General features: G+C 38.5%; 1 protein-coding gene across 1 annotated transcript in view; it reads left to right on the top strand.

Moving 5' to 3' along the window:
* The window catches only part of CFAP44 (cilia and flagella associated protein 44), a 153,568-nt gene that overhangs the window by 119,076 nt on the left and 21,346 nt on the right, over window positions 1-13,146 (top strand). The window contains exon 26 of the mRNA XM_090276613.1: window positions 9,518-10,018. Within this exon, the coding sequence (XP_090132739.1) occupies window positions 9,518-10,018 (501 nt within the window). The remainder of the gene's footprint in view (window positions 1-9,517; window positions 10,019-13,146) is intronic.

Raw genomic sequence — 13,146 nt, 5'->3', positions numbered from 1 at the left:
CAAAGTGGCACCCACCAGCACCTTCATCCCTAGAGAAAGTCCCAGGAGACACTTTAAAATCAGCTAATAAGAGGGTCATAAGATGGAGAACTGAGGGGAGGCTGTGCTTGCTTGCTCCTGAAACCATTCTCGAGTTTTGGCTAATTGTGGACAGAGCATCTCAGTTACCTTCTGGATACTTGCAGGAGTTGAGCTTTGGCACTGCTGGCAGCAGAGGAGGTCACCTCAGAGCAACCTGTCTTGTGAGGATCGCAGAGGAAACGTGGCAGAGATAGAAGTTCTGGCTGGCTTGGTTTCCCGGGCAGAAGCTGGCTGTGCAGAGAGATTTTTCAATGGTCCTAAGTTTCCCCTGAGAGCAATCGGGGGTGGAGATCGAGGCTGTGACCACTGGTAGAATGGAGAGTTGGTCAGATGGCATCTGGCTCTGGGAGGCAAAGAGCAGTGTATTTTTTTGTGCATTTTTTTGAGGGTTTTGTTTGTTTGTTTTTGGCTGATCAGGGAAGAAAGGTTAGGGATAGAGCGAGATTCTTGAGGAGTGAATGTGCAGGAGTGCATTTGGCCCACTCAACCTGGTATGTGGCCAAAGGAGGGTGAAGTGACCTAGAAGTGCTTTGGAAAAGTTTTGGGCACTGGTTTTGGAGAGAGACCTGGGGGAGCAGTGGACCAGATCCCAGTGCCAACACATCTCCAGTGCTACAGGGGAAATATCTTAAGCATACTATTCCCCTCTGAGTGGCATCAGCTGGAAGGTGAGCAGTAGCCCCTTCTAGAGAATTTACTCAGCCCTGCTCCCCATGGTGCTTAAGTCTGACTGCAGATTACAGAACAACTGGAGCAAAAAAACAACTGAAAGAGACAGACACAGGCAAGAATGCTAGTAGGTTTGAATAAGCTGACTACATCCAGACTGGGACATTGGGGGTGAAACCTGAAAGAGAAGAAAGTGGAAAAAAACCAGATACTACAGAGACCAATTCCACTGAAGTCTTCTACAGGAGTTTTCTGTCACCTGCATATCCTTTTAACAGTCATTTTTGTCCTCACAGTCTATGCATTATAAATAACTAGTCTCTATATTATAGTTTATTTCAAATCTCATATTTTGCTCATCCCTTTGCTTAATCAATTATACCATATGATTTCCTCCCATTTTTGTTTTAAATACTATAGTTTCTCTGAATACAACTCACTTTCAATCTGCACTCATTATTTCTCACCTATCCACACCATTTTACCTATGATTAGTCACTTCACATTATTCTTTCCATCATAAAATACACTAACTCTCTCTCCAACTTGATTAATCAGTGCCCACTGAATGGGAGAGGGAGGTAGTTGTGACATTCCTGCAACTTTATTCATAGATCTCTATTTTAGTATTCCATATTTCAAATCTTATCACCCTTCCTACTCCATTTTTACCTTCCTCTAGCCCTTTTCTTCTTTCATTTTAAATTTGAAATTTTCCCTGCCTTAGCCTAGTTTTCATTCCTCACTCTTGGTATTCCTTCTCCCTCTAGCATCTCAAAATCACTTCCCTTTCCTCCAGATATCTCTTAAGCTTCTCTTTCTTTTTCTTTTTAAACATTACTTCCATCCCACCTTTATTAATCTTAGCTCATATGTTATTGGCAGTGCTGTGGTGAAACATTTTCTCTACTCTGGTGCCTATTTGTTTTTATGCTCATTCATCTACCTTATTTTTGGGTGTATGTGTGTGGGGGTGTTTGTTCTTTCACACACACTATATATATGAAACAACTTCTGTTTAAACCTAATACTACATGTGTCCCCTCTATTACTTCATTCAGCCTTCTACCTTCCCTTTTTTATATATAATATAAATTTTACTTTCTTTCTTTCATTGCCATGTCCCAAATCCATACTATTATAGCTCCTTCCCCTCCTCTCTCAAAAATCACCTTCCTTTCAATTAGTCCACTCTTATTTATTCTTCCTTTCCTATAATATATTAATCACTATACTTCCTAATTAATACCAGCTCATTTGCAATTGATATGGTGATTGAGGGTGGGGAATATCTTTGTGAGTGTGGGATTCTTGCCTGGACTTTTGACTTTGTTTTAGCAGCAGCTCAACAACTGTTTATAAGATGAGGTGGGTAGAGTGAACCTCAGTCAGCTAAGTTAAGGAAAGGACCCACCAAAGAGCAACACAACAACCAAAACCAAAATACTACCAGAGGGTCCAAATATAAGGAATAAAGGGCATCCCAAGAGCATCAGGTTCAGGAGATGAAGGGGACTTTACTACTGAATTACAGAGGATTCCTACCACAGAAGGTCACACAACAAAGGCAGGAATTAAAAGCAGATCAATTTAAGAAGCAGAAACAAACAAGAAGAGTCGCCTAAAATGGGAAGATAAAGAAACAACACCCATCGAAAGGAAAGGAGAAATTCCCAGAAGGATGGATAGATGAAATAGAGGCAAACAAAGTATCAGACATGGAATTCAAAACAATGGTAATAAGCAAACTCAATTAACACAACAAACTCAGAGAAAACTACAATGAATTCCAGGGGACCTACAAAGTACTCCAGGGAAGCTACAAGGAACTTACTGAGAACTATGACAGCATTAAAAAGGACACAGAAACTCTCAATAAGCCAGGAAAAAATGAATAATATAATTTCTGAACTGAAGAACACAGTAGAAGGAATCAAAAGGCTAAATGAAGCAGAGGATTGGATCAGTGAGCTAGAAGTCAACGTAGAAAAAACTTGCCAGACAGTGCAACAAAATGAGAAGAAGAAGAAAAAAAAGTCTGGAAAAGAATGAAGGGGTTTAAGAGAGCTTCAGGACTACAAGAAGTGCAACAATAACCATATGATAGGGATACCAGAAGGAGAAGAGGAGCAAGGGATAGAAAACCTGATTGAAAAACTAATGACAGAAAACTTCCCTAAATTGATGAAAGAAAAAGCCACACAAGTCCAGGAAGCACAGAGGGTCCCAATGAAGATGAACCCCAAGAGGCCCACTCCAAGGCACATCATAATTAAAATGACAACATTCAAAGACAAAAAGAGAATTCTAAAGGCAGTAAGAGAAAAACAGCAAATAACATACATGGGAGCTCCGATAAGACTATCATCTGATTTCTCAACAGAAACACTACAAGCCAGAAGGGAATGGCAAAAAATATTTCAAGCAATGAAAAACAAAGGCTTACAATCTACTCTACCCAGCAAGGCTCTCTTTCAAAGTGAAAGGTGAAATAAGGAGTTTCTCAGACAAAGAAAGACTAAAAGAATACATGTCCACCAAACCAACATTGCAAGAGATGCTAAAGGGAATGCTTTAAGAAGAAGAAAAAGAGAGAGGAAGAGGAATACAGCTACAAAGGGAAATGAATAAATACCTGTATATAACAGCCTTAAATGTAAACGAATTAAATGGTCCAATAAAAAGTTATAGGGTAGCAGAATGAATATGAAATATGACCCACATATATGCTGTCTACAAGAGACACACCTCAAAACAAAAAATTTACACAGACTGAAAGTGAAGGGATGGAAAAAATTATTTTAAGAAATTGGACATAAAAAGAGTTGGTGTAGCAATACTTATATCAGACAAAATAGACTTCACAACAAAGACCATAAAAAGTGACAAAGAAGGATATTTCATAACTTAAGGGAAAATCCATAAGGAAGGTATAACCCTTGTAAACATATATGCACCCAACATAGGAGCACCCAAATATATAAGGAAAGTATTAGAAGACACAAGAAGGATATCAACAGCAACACACTCATTATAGGACTTTAACACTCCATTGTCAACAATGGACAGATCTTCAAAGCAAAGAAACACCAAGGATATGGAGGCATTGAACAAACTCTAGACCAAATGGACTTAGTTGATATATGTAGAATTTTCAACACAAAGAAGCAAATTATACATTTTTCAAGTGCACATGGAACATGTTCAAAGATAGACCACATGGTAGAACACAAAACAAGCCTCAACAAATTCAAGAAAATTGAAATTATATCAAGCATCTTCTCAGATCACAATGGCTTGAAACTGAAAATCAACCTCAAGAAATAAACTGAAAAGCATTCAAATTCATGGAGAATGAATAACATGCTATTAAATAATGAATGAATTAACAATGACATCAAGTAAGAAATCAAAAAGTTTCTGGAAACAAATGATAATGAACACATATTGGCCCCAAAACTATGGGACACAGTGAAAGTAGTCCTGAGGGTAAAGTTCATAGCAATACAGGCATACCTAAAAAGGATAAAAGAATCTCAAATAAAAAATCTAACCCTGTAGCTACAAGAACTATAGGAAAAACTACAAACAAAGACCAGAATGAGTAGAAATAAGGAAATCATCAAGATCAGAGTAGAATAAAATGACATAGAGACTAAACAAACAATTCAAATGATCAATAAAACAAGGAGCTTGTTCTTTGAAAAAATAAGCAAAATTAACAAGCCTTTAACCAGGTTTATCAAAAAAGAAAGAGGACCCAAATAAACAAAATCAGAAACGAAAGAGAAATCACAACTGATACCACAGAAATACAAAGGATTGTAAGAAATTACTACAAACAACTCTATAACAAGGAATTTGACAACCTAGATGAAATGGACAAATTTCTGGAAACATAATCTTCCAAAACCGAATGAAGGAGAAGCAGAAAGCCTGAATAAACCAATAACGCCTAGTGAAAATGAAGCAGTAGTCAAAAAATTTCTGGCACACAAAAGCCCTGGACCAGATGGCTTCACAGGTGAATTTTACAAAACATTTAGGGAAGAACTAACTCCTGTACTTCTCAAACTATTACAAAAAATCCAAGATGAGGGAAGACTCCCGAACTCTTTTGATGAAGCCAGTATTACCTTAATTCCAAAACCAGGTCAAAAAACAACAAAGAAAAGTACAGGCCAATATTGCTGATGAACATAGACGCTAAAATCCTCAACAAAATATTGGCAAACCGGATCCAGCAACACATTAGAAAGATCAGACACCATGATCAAGTGGGATTCATCCCAAGGACTCAAGGATGCGTTAATATTCACAAATCAATAAATGTAATATACCACATAAACAAAATGAAAGACAAAAATCACATGATTATATCAATGGATGCTGAAGAAGCATTTGATAAACTACAACACCCATTTATGATGAAAATTCTCAGCAAAATGGGAAGAGAGGGAGCATTCCTCAATGTAATTAAGGTCATATACAAGAAACCTGAAGCCAACATCATACTCAATGGGCAAAAACTGAAAGCATTCACCCTGAGGTCAGAAACAAGACAAGGATGTCCCCTCTCTCCATTCCTATTCAACATAGTCTTGGAAGTTCTAACCACAGCAATCAGACAGGAAAAAGAAATAAAAGATATCCAAATTGGAAAAGAAGTAAAATTGTCATTATTTGCAGACGACATGATAGTATACATAGAAAACCCTATAGACTGCACGAAAAAACTACTCGACCTAATAAGTGAATTTGGCAAAATAGCAATGTAAGAAGTCAATATTCAGAAATTGAAGGCATTTCTGTACACCAACAATAAAATGTCACAAATATAAGCTAGAAAAAAATCTCATTTACTATAGCAACAAGAAAAATAAGGTACCTATGAATAAACTTAGCCAAGGAGGTAAAAGACCTGTACTTGGAAAACTATAGAACACTGAAGAAAGAAATTAAGGAAGATACAAATAAATGGAAGCATATATCATGTTCATGGATGGGAAGAATCACCATCATTAAAATGTCCATACTACCCAAAGCAATTTATAGATTCAACGCAGTCCCTCTTAAAATACCAGTGACATATTTCACAGACCTACAACCAGTACTTCAAAAATGTATATGGAACAACAACAAAAAAAAGAAACCCCAAAACCTGAATAGCCACAGCAATCTTGAGAAAGAAGAACATAGTAAGAGGAATCACAATATCTGATACAAAACTTACTACAAGGCCACTGTAATCAAAATAGTCTGTTACTGGCATAAGAACGGATATATAGATCAATGGAACAGAATAGAGAGCCCAGAAATAATCCCAGGAAATAAACCCAGGTGTATATGGTCAACTAATATTTGACAAAGGGGGAAGAAACACAAAATGGAGTGAAAAGCCTCTTCAACAAATGGTGCTGGGAGAACTTGACAGGGACGTGCAAAAAAATGAAACTAGACCACCAACTTAAGCCACACACCAGAATAAACTCAAAATGGATCAAATAGTTAAATATAAGCCATGAGATCATAAAAGTCCTAGGGGAAAACATAGGCAGGAAATTTCAGATATCCCATGTAGCAATATTTTCACTGATTTATCTCTTAAGGCAAGGGAAATAAAGGAAAGAATAAACAAATGGAACGGCATCAAACTAAAGAGTTTCTGCTCAGCAAAAGAAAACATCAGCAAGATGAAAAAGGAGCCAACCATATGGGAACACATATTTGCCTATGATACCCCAGACAAGGGATTGATCTCCAAAATATATAAAGAACTTATATGACTCAACACTAAGAAGACAGACAGCCTAATTCAAAAATGGGCAAAGGACCTGAACAAACACTTCTCCGAAGAGGACATAGGTACATGAAAGGAAGTTCAACATCATTAGACATCAGGGAGATGCAAATTAAAACCACAATGAGATACCACTTTACACCAGTCAGAATGGCCATCAACAAATCAACGAACATGTGCTGGCAAGGATGTGAAGGAATGGAAACCCTAGTGCACTATTGGTGGGAATGCACACTGGTACAGCCACTGTGGAAAACAGTATGGAATTCCCTCAAAAATCTAAAAATGGGACTGCCTTTTGATCCAGCCATGCCATTGCTAGGATTATTTAGAAGAATCCTGAAGCACCAAATCAAAAGAACCTGTGCACTTCTATGTTCATAGCAGTGCTATTTACAATAGCCAAGTGCTGGTAGCAGCCTAAGTGCCCATCTGTAGATGAGTGGATCAAAAAAAATGTGGTACATTTACAGAATGGAATACTGTGCAGCAGAAGGATTGAAGGAACTCTTACCATTTGTGACAACATGGATGAAACTACAGAGAATTATGGTTAGTGAAATAAGCCAGGCAACAAAAGATAAATATGGTATGATATTACCTAATACAGGAGACTAATGAACAACACAAACAAAGGTGCAGAACTGAACCAGAGGCATGTAAACAAGGAGCAGACTAACAGTGACCATAGGGGTCATGGGAGGGAGAGAAGTGGGGTAAGAAGGGGAAGGGTCTAGTCAAGGAACTAGAATAAATGACCCCTTGATAATGGAATGGGGATTGACTGTGGGAGAACATGGGTGGGGTGGGGGGTGAGCAATGGCAGAAAAAGTAGGACAACTGTAATAGAAAAAGAATAATTTTAAAAAATACATAAAATCATGTAGAACTGAAAAAAAGATTAGCTAATGAATCTTTCAAATATGGTCAAGGCACTTTTTAAACTGCTGCTTTTGTGCTGGAGGTAGGTGAGGGAGCCTGCACATGAGCTCTTAAAGAGCTGACTTGCCTTCCTTTAGACATTTGGGTCTTCTGGCCGTAAACCTCATTGGCTTTCAAAGCCTGATATTTTGGGCGCTTATCTGCATGGTATAAGTATGAAGAGTACAAGTCCCTCATCAGGACACAAATACCTTACCTTGCTCCTTAGGGAGATGCTTTGTGTTTGTGAGATCTCTTCCCATTGTGGGTCTTTGTGCTGGGGGTGGTTTTGACAAGATGGCATTTCTGTTTCTCCTACCCATCTTGATGTAGCCCTTTATCTTTTGTTGTGGAGGAGCTGGGAGTCCAACTCAATTTAAGGGCTTTTTCAGAGGGAATTGATGTATATACATTATAGCTGTAGATTTGGTGTGTCCATGAGAGCAGGTGAGTTCAGGATCTTCCTACTGTGTCATCTTGAACCACCCCTCCCCCTTGAACATTTTATTAGTGACTATTTGGTTTGCTTTTCTAACTGTTCATCTAAGGTAATTCTTGTTTCATCTTTCATGTTTCATCCATCACCATAGAATAATATTCTTTGACCACCATTTTTCAGTCATCCAACCTGAAATTTCATAGTCTAACTAGAGCTGATAGACAGGTGAGATGTCTTAAACTGATATGCATTACACTGAAATCCACTTTATTAAAATGGCAATATAAAATAATGTAGAGCACACTGTTCTACAAGCCAGAAGACTGGAGTTCTGTTTCCATGTCTAACACTTAATAGCTATGTGAACTTTGTTAGTTGTGTAAACCTCCCTAAGCCCCCATTATGTTGTTTGTAAAATGGGTATTAATACCAATTAACAACAATAAGACCTGTCTAATCTATCTCATAGGGCTAATGTAATGGTCAAAGTCAATAAATGGTTATTTTTGTTATGGATAAATTAAAAATCATTGAAAAATATCAAAGACTTTTAAAATAGTGTATTTGTGCATCCCTTTTCCCCATGGCCAATGCATATTTGGAAATGTAGAAAGAAAGGGTTGGTGTGTAAAGAGGGCTCCTCTTAAGAGGTAACCTTACAGCCACTAGACTGGTTTGGGTTTCTACTTTTAGGCAGACTTCTTAGTCCTCCAGGTGCTTCAGAAGTGGTGCCCAATCACCTAAATGCTGGTTTTGGAGTTTAAGCCTTAATGCTTTAAAGGTTTATTCTTGAGTGTGTTTTATTATATAAGTAGTAAATATACAGGTTTAAGTTTTGTAACACTGCTTGGAAAAATGCCTTTTGCTTTTTTATTTCTTTAATCTGTATATTTATTCAAGGAAACTCTTAATAGCCTTTGGACCATGTAGTTGCCTAACTGCACACGGAAGCAGGGTTGCCTGGACCCATAGGCTCTGGTATGGGCATTGAGGAAACACAGACAAGGGAGAGAGCTGGTAATGAGGAAGATATGGGCCTGTATGGCATAACTTGGCTTAGATAAATGGAGAAGGAAATACAGAAGAGCCCTGGAATCTCTTGGTGTGATATGATGCTGAAATTCAAGACCATTAATATGTGGCCAAGACGCAGAATGTGAATAGGTTAAATTATAGTTTGGCCCTAGGCAGGCAAACCTAAATGAGTCCTAAGCCAATGATAGTTGAGTTTCCATCAGAAAACAAGTTTCTTGTGTGTTCCTGACCAAAGAATGACCTTCCCCTCCCTGGGACTTGACTGAGTACAGATCTTCAGGAAGGACTTCTATTGAGTGGTGGGAGGGGAGGACAGGGAAATTCAGCCATATGATCCAGCTGTGGGATACCACAGGTCATATTCAGACTGTCTCCCCCTTTGGGAGAAGCAAAGTTGGGAAAAGCCTAAAAGCTAGAGAAAGAATTATTTAGTAGTGAACAAGAACATTCAGGTAAATGTTTATCTTGAGGTTTTGTTAGGCATACCAGTCAAGGGACAAAAGCAGATCATATATGAAACTGTCCTTTGTGAGTGGGTTGTCATTTTGCTTCCTTTCTGTTCTTTTTATCAGACCCAATCAAAGAAAACACACATGAACAAGTGTATCCTCTCTCTTCGAGACCTGAAAGTGGCTGTCATCGAGGAAATACAGTGCCTGGTACAAGAGCTGAAGCACATTCAGTCAGCTCTTCACATATCCAAGCACATCCCCATTCCACAGATCCCTCAGATACACCCAGAAGAAGTTCCTGAAAAGAGATTTCACTATGATGAGGAAACCCTCCTAGTTTTTAAGCAACAGCAGATGAAACGTGAGGATGAAAAGACCCATCGAACGGAAGAGACAGGGTCTACAGGCACAAGTGGAGGATTCCGTAGACTCTCTTCTTTAAAGGATGGGGACTTGACAACACAAGACTCATGGTCTAGATCATCAAAGGCATCAACATTCAGTCTAGAAATGTCAAAGTTAACGGATTTTGAAAAAGCTGATCCAATTGATGTAGAGCTGGAGATTATGAAGAGAAATGAGATTAAACACATGTACATGCAACAGTATTTGGCCAACAGGGTAAGGGGTGACACGGTGTCTATTTAAAGATAAAAGAGAGAAGAGCAGGGATGTAAATCTAGTTTCTTATTTATTTGTTTAAAAATTTTCTGCATTAACCTTCCCCAAACACTGTCCAGCCCACAACTCACTACCGGCTTGGCTTCCTCCCCATCCTGGTTTTCTGAAAATTATTGTACTCTGCTCAGAAATTTGGAACTTTGGAACTTCTTCCTTTCTGAAAAGTTAACTAAGCATTAGGGGAAAATCCATGTTATTTGGCATCTAATTGAAGTCATGGGAAAGAGGAAGTGATAGAGCAGCTTTCATGTGATGGATAGAACATCATAAAAACCTTCCAGAGGGAATGGGTCACCCTCTGTTTTTTATACTGTCCCCTTTCTCTAATGTGTGATTTGCTCCAAGAGTGTGAGTGTCCATGATGATAAATGGCTTCAAAATTGTTCTTGGGCTAGAATGACAACTATTTTTATTTCTAGGAAAATCAGGACCGGACTGAGGCCAATTGTGTAGGAGGTACTCTGAAAATGGGAGGAAAAAGATCTTTCCTGGGTAGATAGCTCCCTGCTACATGTGGAGTCCTTTTCATCATTTTGTCTTTTCAAGCTAGGTACCCCGCTATAGCTTTACAACTTTATTCTTCATCCATTATCTCTACTTTATCCAGCCCAGTATTCTCACCCTTCCTGCTTCTTCCTACTCCCCTCCTCCAATTCTGAGATTCATATTCATGCTTTTTTTTCTATTTCCTTCTACCTTCAATGACTTCCTTCCAAAGCTAACTCATCATTCAAAATTCACCCCAGTTCCAAACTCTTTCCAGATCTTCTGCCACATTACATACTCCTTTTTTTAAACCTTCATTTTCACCTACAATCAGTACATCATGTTTTGTACTTAATTTTCTTGCTGTTTTGTGTGTTAGTTTTGTCTTGCAAATTAGGTTATACAGTTCTTGAGGAAGGTACATAAACTTTTTCTGATTTCTCTGCAGTGTCTAGGACAATGCCAGACATATAGTAGATACTCAGTAAAAAGATTTGATTTATTGATTAATTTACTTTATTAATTACAAAATATTTATTGGATATCCCATGATCAGGGACAGTGTTTAACTATGTAATAATGATTTAACCATACTCAAGTAAGACGTGTTCTCTATCCTCATAAAACTTATAGGCTGTTAGGGATAAGAGAGAATAGAACAAGTGAAACCCTTACAAACTTGAACAACTGTGTGGTACAGTTTCAGAATGCTGTTGTACTAAAATATATATAGTCCTTCCTCCAAAGAAATACTAAAATAACTCAGATTTGTTGAATAAACTGTTATAGGAAGCCCACTTAGTCCTATAGCCATACATAAGCTTAATTTTTTTTCTTTTCCTTGTTTTTTGTTTGTTTGTAAGCTATCTGAAATTCTCCAGTAATTTTACTGCCCCAAGCCCACAGACCTCTATGCCTTTCTCAGCACCAAACTGGCCTCTCACTCATTATATGCCTTTGACAATCGGGGCTTCCCGTAATGTGCAGCCTAATGAAACACATGGAGTGGTGTGTCTTCCTCCTATTGTACTACTTTCCTCAGGAGAATCAGCCCTTGAGGCTCCCTCTTGATCTCTTCATCTCCTTTTGGGTGGGGTAGAGAAAAAGCTGTGCCAAAATCAGAGCAAAGCCAAGGATTTAAGATCATTAGGACATCAGATCAGTAAGGTCTAGACCAGGATTTGGGATACTTAGGTTCTTATCCCAGCTGTGTGAAAAATTAGCTTTGATCCCAGGGAAATCACCTTTAGCCTAAATTACTTCATTTCTGAATTAAGAAGATGAACAAGATTTTTGTGGGTCCATGATTATATTTATGGACTTGAAAATATTTGTTCCAGTAAAAATGACAGAGTAGGCAGATGTGGCTTGCCTCTTTGCACAACCACATCAAAATTACAACTAAAATGTAAAACAACCATCACTCAGAACCATCAGAAATCAAGTTGAATGGAAGTCTGACAACTGCAAAATAGACTTGAATGGAACTCTGACAACTATAAAATTAAAGAAACCACATACTTACAGACTGGCAGGAGGGGCACAGACATAGAATGGGCTGGTCCCACAATTCAGGAGAGATATCTCAGGAGCAAGGTGTCCCAGTCCCACATGAGGACCCCTAGATAGATGCAAAGAGGCCCACTCTTAGATACATCAAAATAAAAATGTCAAAGGTAAAGATAAAGAGAGAATCTTAAGAGCAGCAAGAGAAAAGAACTTAGTTACCTGCAGGGGAGTTCCCATTAGATTGTCAGCTTATTTCTCAAAAGAAACTTTGCAGGCTAGGAGATATTGGCAAGAAATCTTCAAAGTCATGAAAAGCAGGGACCTACAGCCAAAGTTGCTCTATCCAGCAAAGCTATCATTTAAAATCTAAGGGCAGATAAAGAGCTTCCAAGACAAGAGTAAGCTAAAGATTTTCATCACCAAACTATTATTATATGAAATGCTAAAGTGACTTATTTAAGATAAAGAAGATCAAAACTATGAACAATAAAATGGCAAAAAAAGGACTTGTAGCCAAGACAGAGGCATAGGTAGACATGCTGCATCTTCTTCACAACTAAGAAGGAATTTACAACCATGTCAAGACTAAAAACAAAAACAAAAAAACAGAAGAGCCAGAAAATTAAACTGCATGGAAGTTGAACAAACAACGAAATGAAGAAATATTCAGCTAGACAGGCAGGAGGGGCGGAGCTAGGGCTGAGAGCATGAGTTGTGGCTCTGTGGCAGCAGATGTGGCACAGGGGCTGTAGCCATGATGAAAATCACAGTCATACACTTTAAACCTGGGAAGTGATCCCACCCCCAGACCAGATCTAGCAGCTAATGGTTCCAGTTTTAGGGAAAATAGAGCTACATTGCTTCTGACTGTGAAAACCCATGGGGGATTGGGGTGGAGAAAGAAACTTCTGGTGTCTCAACGGAAGCAGCTTGTTTAGTACAGGAAGAGGGGAAAGTGCTTGGAAAAGAGGTGAGTGCAGGGTAAGCAGCACTGTTCCCTCTCAGATCCCTCCCCCACACACAGCGCCACAACATGGTGAAACGGGTCACTAGCTCTGACAAATACTGTACAT

The sequence above is a fragment of the Furipterus horrens genome, unplaced genomic scaffold (assembly GCF_987537825.1).
Source record: "Furipterus horrens unplaced genomic scaffold, mFurHor1.1.pri manual_scaffold_1, whole genome shotgun sequence".
NCBI lineage: Eukaryota > Metazoa > Chordata > Mammalia > Chiroptera > Furipteridae > Furipterus > Furipterus horrens.
The sequence above is the reverse complement of the archived record's forward strand: the minus strand, read 5'-3'. Positions and strand labels throughout refer to the sequence as shown.